Consider the following 9,464-nt stretch of genomic DNA (forward strand, 5'->3'; position numbering starts at 1 on the left):
GAAGTCAAGTGAGAACCAGAGATGATTCCGATTTGTCATTGCTTTCCTCCGCAGAGCCTTCTTTGGTGGCCCCTCATCCAAGTACTGACCATTCCTAGCTTCTGAGATCTGATGAGATCAGACTACGCCATGCCATCTTCCTTCCCAGTACATTGTAGGACTGAAATATGAGTAGGATTGACAGACATATTGAAGTTACATAGACATGGCTAAGTTTTGTTATATTCCTTCCTCTGCAAAAAGTAATTGATCCAAGACATGCACACTGCAGTCCTAAGCAAATGTATACCCTTCTAAGCCAATTGACTTCAGAGAGTTAGCTCTGCTCTGGATTTTTTTTGCTCACCACAGTGACTGGCTAAGTTCAAAGAAGAAGAAGAAGGAGGAGGAGGAGGAGTTTGAATTTATATCCCTCCTTTCTCTCTTATAAGGGGACTCAAGGTGGCTCACAAGCTCCTTTCCCTTCCTCTCCCCACTGTGATTAGCCCAACTGTGACAAGCCCAAGGTCACCCAGAAGGAATGTAGGAGTGCGGAAACACATCTGGTTCACCAGATAAGCCTCAGTCACTCAGGTTGAGGAATGGGGAATCAAACCCAGTTCTCCAGATTAGAATCCACCTGCTCTTAATCACTACACCACACTGCTCTTAACCACTACACCACTTTCAGGTTGAGGGCAGGTGACTGTAGTCAGGAAAAAGCAAAACAGGGAAGAGGGGAAAGAGTTGGCCTTCAACTGAGTAGGTGGAATTAGAACAGGCTCTCCAGACTTCCAACTCTGATCCCTCCAATAAAAAGAGTGCAGGTTTGATATTTTCACTAGGAAGGAAAGGTACACATAAGGTGTTTTTTTTTCAAAAAGCCCGGAGTTCAACTCTATATAAGAGAAACAAGCACAAGAAAGGCCCACAATCTCCACATAATGATGTTCCTTAAATCCCATCAGGATTAGGGAGGGGGGTGCATGTCTTTTCCGCTCCCCCTTCCAATATTTCAGAGACCATTGATGACTCAGAGCATCTTTCCAGATCATTAGTTCAGATTCAGATTCAGAGACCTTTATTAGGCATATACAACATAGGGACAAAGAATAGGAATAAATCCAGTAAAGAACAGTGTAAGTAACGTGAACAGAAGCCAAGGGAACCTAATCCAAAACGCGCTGCAGAAATTTGGCTACAATTTCAGTTATTTCAGCCTCAAAATTGTTGAGTCAAAAAAGTCATTTTTTGCATTGGTAGGAAGGTCCAAGAACCCAATCGAGGTTAAGGCAGAGAAGCTGGGCCTACAACTGTTGTACTTAGGACAGAAGAGCGAGATGTGTCAGCAAGGACGCAGGTAAGGGGGATTTCTCGGGTCCAACCCCCCCATTCATGTCCGAAGGTCCACCCACCTGTTTGTGGGTTTTAAAAACATTTTTAGTGTTTTTGGTTTTTGGCCTGCAGGGGGTGCATTGTTTAGGCTAGCAGCACCAAACTTATAGGGATTGTTTGGGAAACTCTCTTACTGATACCACCCAGGTTTTGTGAAGTTTGGTCCAGGGGGTCCAAAGCTATGGGCTCCCAAAGGGGGTGCCCCATCCTCCATTGTTTCCAATGGGAGGTAATAGGAGATGGGGCTACACCTTTGAGAATCCATAACTTTGGACCCCCTGAACCAAACTTCACCAAACTTGGGTGGTATCATTAGGAGAGTCTCCTAAAGATACCCTAAAAATTTGGTGCTGCTAGCTTAACAATTGCATTCCTGACAGCAGGCACCCCCCAAATTTCCCCAGATTCTCCTTTTAAACCCACCCCCTTCAGCATGGATTTAAAGGGAGAATCTGAGGTCCTCAGTTTAGAAGAAGAAGACTTTGGATTTATATCCCCCCTTTCTCTCCTGTTGGAGACTCAAAGGAGCTTAAAATCTCTTTGACCTTCCCCCCTCACAACAAACACCCTGTGAGGTGGGTGGGGCTGAGAGAGCTCCGAAAAGCTGTGACTAGCCCAAAGTGACCCAGCTGGTGTGTGGGGGGGTGCACAGGCTAAATCTTTGAATTCTCTAGATAAGTTTCCACAGTTAAAGCCATTAGAATTATGTTTGAGTTCAGGAACCATAATCTTATCGAAGTTTCTTGCCGCTCAGCATGGCCACCGGCCATGCCTGGTAGGGGCTGATGGGAATTGCAGTTCCGAACATCTGGAGAGCCGAGAGGTTCCTACCCCTGGCTCAAGCGGGCAGAGCAGGGTGAATCAAACCCTGGTTCCTCCCAGATTAGGGATGCACACCTGCTCTGTGCAACCACTCACGCCATTACTGAAAGTGATGTTGTTTCATCGGAGAATTCACCTTCGGTGCATCAGCATCACTCTCTAACAGCATATTTTTGCCAGTAACCCCAGTGATTCTCCCTAAGGTGCGGATTTAAAATGAGAACTTGGGCTCTCTAGTTTAAACTACTGAAATTGTTGATGTTTCAGGGGGTGGATTCCAGCATCACACGCTGCTGCACAATAAGGCGGGGCCAGATTTTGCACCGGGGCTCCATTTTTCCTCTATGCCTCTGCCTATCCAGAGGGTAGTGGCAGAAGGAACTGCCACTGCCGGCTGGGAGCCCAGCTGGTGGGGGGCAGGGCAGGAAGTCTGCTGTCCTCTCACTTGGAGAGCTGCTTTATAAGCAGAAGGTTGAGTGGGCAGGGCTCAGGAGCAGTGGCCATGCCCTAGGTGGGTGGGGGGTGTGGGCCCCTGACCCCCCCCCCCCCCCTGCACCCCAACTGGCCCCTGTGTACAGTATAAGAAGTGCAGAAAAGTTAACAGCAAGTTGGATCATGTAGGGGATGCCAGAGTTTATATTGGGAGTTAGGGTCTGCAGATCCTAGTTCCTCATGTTCTCATCATGATCTGGGCTGCATCTGCCGCCAGCCAATTTCAGATGCAGGTGGAACTAGAGGAACAAGATCTACCACAGATACCATGGCAGCATGTCTGAAAACCCCACAAATAAATCCAGTTGAATCCGCCATGAAAGCCCTCTCTGGCCAATGCCGGAGGATGCCAGAACCATGGCCTCAAGTAGCGTGACTTATGGAAAAGAATTCGCATCTTTGCTCTTGGAAAGCACCCAATCTGAGTTTGTGGATGCCAACCCCAGATAATGGAAGCAAGCCTGGAGCCTCCGGGAGATCATTAGCTCTACTCAGCAACTGAGAAGTTACATTCAGCCAGGCAAGTCATGTAGATCTAGCCAGAAGGCAGTGAACTGGGCTTTGGGGTGCTGAAAGGAAGAAGCGTGCCTGTTGCTATAGTTATTATGAAATTGTCGGGTTTTTTAAAAAAATTGCGAGAAATGTTCTTAAAATGTAATGCCCTTTTGTATTGAAGGGAAGAGCTCTGCATCCTGCAGAAAGTCTTACAAGGTGATCCTGGGCAGAATTACTCTGGTTGAAACCCCATGAGAATGAAATGGGATCTGAGTGGGAATAACTTCATGCAGGGGATTGCAATGGCTAAAAGGCAACGAATCTAGAAGAAGATAAAAGCTTGGCTGGCAGAACAACTGAGCAACCAAAACTTTTCTTTCATTTAAACAAAGCTAACTGAATGCACTAACATGCTCATAGCTACCCGGCCCCGCATAACTGGAATCTGAGAGAGTTCCTGGAATCTTGTTCACTTCCATTATTGATTAATCTACTTCATTTATACCCTGTATTTCTATCCAATGGGGACCTGGAGCGACTTAGATCATTCTCCTTTCCTCCATTTTATCCTCACAACAACCCTGTGGAGTAGCTTTGTCTTAGAGTGGGTGACAGGCCCAAGATCTCCGCAAAAGTGTATATACCTTAAAGAACCACGCTTATTCATATAAACCTGGCCCCTTTACTACTACAATCATTCAGTGGAAGGGCTCTCTACATCCCATCTGTGCATATCTGGCATGTGGACCTGGGACTGAGCTCTTCTTGAAGGGTGGTAGGTAAATTCCAGACTTTGGAATGCTTTTCTTGCAGAAGCCTAGTGTGCACCTTCCTTGCTTTCCTTCTGCTGTTAGGTAAAGATGTTTTGATTTCGACCAGCTTTTAACATCTAGATAGTGGATAGTAGCAAACCGCATTTTGGATTTTATAGATGCATTTTACATTTGCTTAGGTTGCACAGGTCTCAGTTTTATTATAGTATTATTGCATTTTTATTTAATTTTTGTCGCTCTGAATATGGCTAAGAAGGAAAGAAGGAAGGAAGGAAGGAAGGTTGGAAGGAAGGAAGGAAGGAAGGAAGGAAGGAAGGAAGGAAGTAAGGGAGGAAGGAAGGAAGGAAGGAAGGAAGGAAGGAAGGAAGGAAGGAAGGAAGGAAGGAAGGGAGGGAGGGAAGGAAGGGAGGAGGGAGGGGAGGAGGAGGAGGAAGAGGATGACAGATGGACGACCAGAGGACGACAAGGAAGACAGACAGACACAGACAGAAGGACCGGACCACACACACAGACGGACGAAGGACCACACAGGGAGGAAGGAATGAGACAGGAAGGAAGGAAAAGGACCGGACCGACACACAGGAATGGAGGAACAGTGGACACGGAAGGACCGACACAGGAAGGAAGGAAGAAGGAAGGAAGGAAGGAAGGAAGGAAGGAAGGAAGGAACTTCAGATGGCCACAGTGGCACACAGCAAAGGACCTAGGGACCGAAATGGAAGGAACACCAAAATGGATAATGGAGGATCCGAACAGCCCTGGAATGGACCAGCCCCAGGAAGGATGGAAATGGATGGATCCAGGCCAGGACCACAGCCGAACGAAGGAAGGACAATATAACACAATGGAATGGAGTGGACGGCCTTGGGAGGTGGCACAGAAGGACCGGCATGACCAAGGCCGGAAAGAAAGGACCCAGCCCAGGAAATAACGGATAGCCACATGGAGACGACCAGGCCAGGAGGCATGGATCCCCAACCCAGCACACGGAGGATGACACCGGACAAGACCAGCAGTGGAGGAAGAGTGGCAGAGGAAAATGGACGGAGGAAGCCGGAGGAGGAACGGAACACACAGACTTTACACACAGCCGACCACGGAAAGGAAGGGTGGTGAGACAGGCAGGAATCATCCTCCCATGGAACCAAAGAGTGGAGAATGACCCACCCAGACACACATGGAGGAAAGAGCCACAGTCTCTAGAATGGAAGGAGGAGGAGGAGGAGGAGGAGGAGGAAATGGACGAGGACCCTGTAAGGAGGAGACCAACACCCTGTGTGGACTGAAATGGCCAACGAAGGTATGGAGTGCATGGACCCGAACAGACAGCCCCATGAAGGAGCTGGGAATCAATGGATAGAGGAACATAGTGGAGGCATTGAAAAGGAGTGGAATAAATGCACGACACAGGAGTTATGGGAAATAGCCCACAGAATGGAGCAAGAATGAGCGGTGGATGGAATGAAAGTGGAATGCCCAACACTTAGAAAAGCCACATGGACACAAAGGTGGATGTGGATGGAACAGTGGAATGAGCATGGAAGGAATGGAGTTTTAGGTAATGGAATCAACAAATTTAGTAGTGGAATAGGGATAAACAGGAGCCTGACAGCAGTGAAGGGAAATGGAAATGGAGGGAGGGAAGGAAAGAATGGTGGAAGAAGAACTGAGTTAGAGGACAACTGGGTTGGAGACTCTCAGCTATATTTCTTCACGTGCACTCATGTTCCAAGTGGGAGCAAGGCACCATAGTGGCAATCTTGGGGCCTGTGAAAGAAGAAGAAAGTTTCAGATTTATATCCTCCTTTTCTCTTTCCCCTCTTTGTATGAGACTCCCAAAGGGCTTACACCTCTCCTTCCTCTCACAACAAACAACCCAGAGGTAGGTGGACAAGAGAGTCAAAGAAACTGTGATCAGCCCAAGGACACCCAGCTGGGTAATGCACAAGCATTGTTAGTTTACCCAGCATAAGCCTCACAGCCTAAGTGGTAGAGCGGGAACCAAACCCAGTTCCTCCAGATTACCCTATTTCACCACCACGCCATGGGTTTCAGGAAGAAGCAGACAGAAGCTATTACAGGAGCTTTAACTGTTGCCTGGAGTTCACTGGGTTTTGCTGAGAACGCTTGCCCAAAGCAAGCAAAGAGCCCAGGTCTCTAAGATGCATGCCTTTGGTAGTCATCGGCCAGCCTAGTTTTTGCCCTTCCCCCATCCCTTCTGGCGTGGGGACCATCTTCCTATAGATTCTGCATGGGAGGGGGACTTCCCCAGTCTACATTCTCATTTCTCTGAAAATGCGCCAACACCATCACCAGGCGGCATGACACAGCCCAGACTGGGAGCACTGTCTCTATAGTCCTACAGCAGTTCTTGCAAAGGAGGAAACTATAAATGTCACTGAACACAAGCCTCTATTGGCACATAGAATCATAAATGGAGGGTGCACATCAACTAAAAGAGTGACACTGATCTGTATCTATGGATTAGATATTTTTATACTTTTACTCTGTACACAAAGTAGCATATAAACACATTCCTGCAGGGAAATAGTATCTGGCCTTGGTAATAGTTCATTCAAACTTCCCCACTTGAATGATGAAATGCTATCCAAGACCCTTTGATGAATGGAGCCTTTTTTCAGCACCAATAGGGTCATGGTGGCAAACTGGCCATGCTGGCACATGAATTGTTGTCCGAATGACTGGGTTTTAAGGTTCACACCACCGCAATAGTGCTTGGCCCATGTCGAACAATGTTCCAGCTTCTGGTTCTAAAATCACTGTTTGCTTAAACGGAGCAGGATGCTTGAAACCAGCCGGGGAAGTAGACGGAAGTGGGTCCACCTCAATATCATGGTTACAGGATAGGAAGGAAATGCCCAGCTATGCAAACCAAATCTGATATCCGGGGCAGATATAAACCCCGGCCAGCCCTCATTCTGGCAATAACCTTCCCCCTTTCTTTGCTCAAAGGCCAAATTTGATTTTTCTTTCTGTCTCCAAAAGTCATGAGCAGAAAAGCCAGCTTTCCCAAATGCATCAGGAAAAAACCATTTCATGTATATCCGGGTGTATGGAAGGTTAGAGAGACTGGGACAACCTGGTCTTCATTTACCTCTCGTTCCTTTAGTTAAGATTCAGAAACTGAATTGCCTTCACCAAGATGTCCCGGCTGAACTTGCCTCCCTCCTCTTCTCTCTTTTTCTGCTTTAGGCCAAATCATAGGATCCAGCAGTCGGAAGGGCCTCCACTGGCCACCTAGCCCAGCCCACAGCTCCATGCAGGATCAGCCTAAAGCATCCCTGGCAAGTGTTGGTCCAGCTGCGGCTTGAAGACTGCCAGAGAGCGGGTATTCACCCTAGCAGCCAATTCCACTGCTGGACCACTCTTACTGTTAAAAATGCCCCCTTATATCCAGCCAGTACCTTTCCAGCCCATAATTTAAACCCATTATTGCAAGTCCTATCCTCTGCTGCCAACGGGAACAACAACCCCCATGTGCCAGCGCCTTCCTTCCAACACTATAGTAAAGTAACCTGTCCCCTCAACCTTTCTTTTCTTTCTCTCCAGCCTGAACCTTCCCAAGGCCCCCTTGAAGCGACAGCCTTCCAAATACTCCAAGGGAGCAAATACTCTAAGGGATCACTAGATACTCCAAGAGAGCAATCATGTTCCTTCCAGACCTCCTGTTCTCCAGGCTGAACCTTCCCAAGTCTATGAGCACACCACCACCACCACAACCTCCACCACCCTCTGCGTCTCCGAAGAGAGGTGAAACCGCAGGTGTAAATTTTACCTACTTCAGGGAAATCGGATGACAGGTTGAGAAGGTGCTGAAGTTGTTCTGTGTCCGCAGGCTGGAGTCCACCACGAACGCCAGCATCACCAGCGCATTGCCCACCACCGTGGCCACGATCAGCAAAGCCATCAGCGCCACCAAGGCGACAGTCCACAGCGTGGAGAAGCGGCCGCTCAGCTGCTCGTCACTTCGCTTCTCCGCTGCCGGAGCTGTCTGCGCCAGGAGCTATCCATTTCGAAACACCTACAAGTGCTCTGCGGCTCTAAGGGATGGTCCACAGGGTGGAGAAGTGACCCACTTCCAGGCTGCTTGCAAGGCCTGCATTGGCCAGCTGCCCAGCCAGGAGCTGTCCATTTCAGCACCACGGCAGCTCAGCACCATCTCCCGGCGCTGTTTGGGCCTCTGCGCCTGTCCAGGGTTCGAATCCTGGCGGGCCAGCCAGAGAAGGACCTGCCTTGCATCGCAGTCCGCCGTCCGGCCTCCGTTTCTTCTCCAGGAACAGGCGCCTTCTGGCAAAGGTCAGGCCAGTGGCCCTTCTCCAAGCGTCAGCTGGGGCTGGGGCATGGGAAGAAAGCTCCGTCGCTGTCTCTGCTTTTAGGAGCCTCATCTCTGGTTTTTCCTTTCAGCTTTTCTGCTGCTGTCCCTTCCTCAAAGAAAAAGGAATGAAGGAGAAGGAAGAAGAACGAGTGGGATGGCAACTCTGCTTGATTTGGGACTGTTGATCCTTCTAAGCCTGTAGGAGCCTGTGTCTGTTTTTTCTTCCTCTCTGTTTTTTCTCTGCTGTTGTTCCCACACTCCTCTCTCTCCTGCACTCTCTACCCCCCCCCCCACACAAAAGGAGCCAAAGGAGTAAAGGAGGAAGAACCAGTGAGGGGGCAACTCTGTCGATCTGGGACTGATCCTAGTTACAAAAGATAGACTAGAGTACGGGGTGAGGGGTCACCTCCTCAAAACCCGAATGCCTGCTTCCCAAAAGGTGGGAGCCACGCTTCCAACCCAAGAGCCAAAGCCTCACTGTCAGGAGAGGCTACAGCCGGAGGACAAGGCTTGTGGGCAGTTCCTAGCTGACTCTCTCTCAGTCTCTAATTCCCTCTCCGCTGGGCAAGCCGATCTTCTTTCTTTCAACCCTGCCTTTCAGACGCTGCCTGGCAAACTTCACTCGGGGGTGCCGGTACAGAGAAGCCACAACCACAGCGAGGCGAACTTCACAATTGGGGTTTGGGGACAATTAGGATTGATTGCATGAATAATCAGCGAGGCTAAGCTTGGAAGAAATTAGGGAGGTGTGTGTGTGTGCGTGCGTGTGTGTGTGTGGAAATAATGTGCCTTTCCCTCCAGCTCGAGGAAACAGTGCCTAATGATTCAGGTATGAGTTGTCTTTCTGATTAATATTTACACAGGACTTTTTGATCTGCAAAATTAATTACCATCTTAATTGCCTCTCTTGACCTTACACAAACCTGTATTTTCTGTTTAGTTGCAATCTCCTTCTCTTTCTCCTCCTCCTATCCCTCCTCCTCAGCTGGAGGGCCAACACAATCCACAACAGAACTTGGATTTGAGTCCCACGGCTTTCACATTTTTAAAATTTCATTTCTATCCCATCATTTTTAAATTTCATTTCCATCCCATCCTCCTTTCAGTTCATGAATTGTACATCTTTCATGTTTATTTCATTTTTAACTCCATCCTTTCTCCAAGGAATCATA

The 9,464-nt window shown here is 48.5% G+C and overlaps 1 protein-coding gene across 1 annotated transcript in view; it reads right to left on the bottom strand.

Annotated features, from left to right (window-relative positions):
• HRH3 (histamine receptor H3) overlaps positions 1-8,362 on the bottom strand; it is a 33,134-nt gene extending 24,772 nt beyond the window's left edge. Inside the window, exons 1-2 of the mRNA XM_048497912.1 lie at positions 8,210-8,362; positions 7,791-7,980 (exon numbers count right to left, since the gene is read on the bottom strand). Coding sequence (XP_048353869.1) covers positions 7,791-7,980; positions 8,210-8,362 — 343 coding nt within the window. The remainder of the gene's footprint in view (positions 1-7,790; positions 7,981-8,209) is intronic.
• Positions 8,363-9,464: the final 1,102 nt, after the last annotated feature.

This window comes from Sphaerodactylus townsendi, linkage group LG05 (genome assembly GCF_021028975.2).
Source record: "Sphaerodactylus townsendi isolate TG3544 linkage group LG05, MPM_Stown_v2.3, whole genome shotgun sequence".
Lineage (NCBI taxonomy): Eukaryota > Metazoa > Chordata > Lepidosauria > Squamata > Sphaerodactylidae > Sphaerodactylus > Sphaerodactylus townsendi.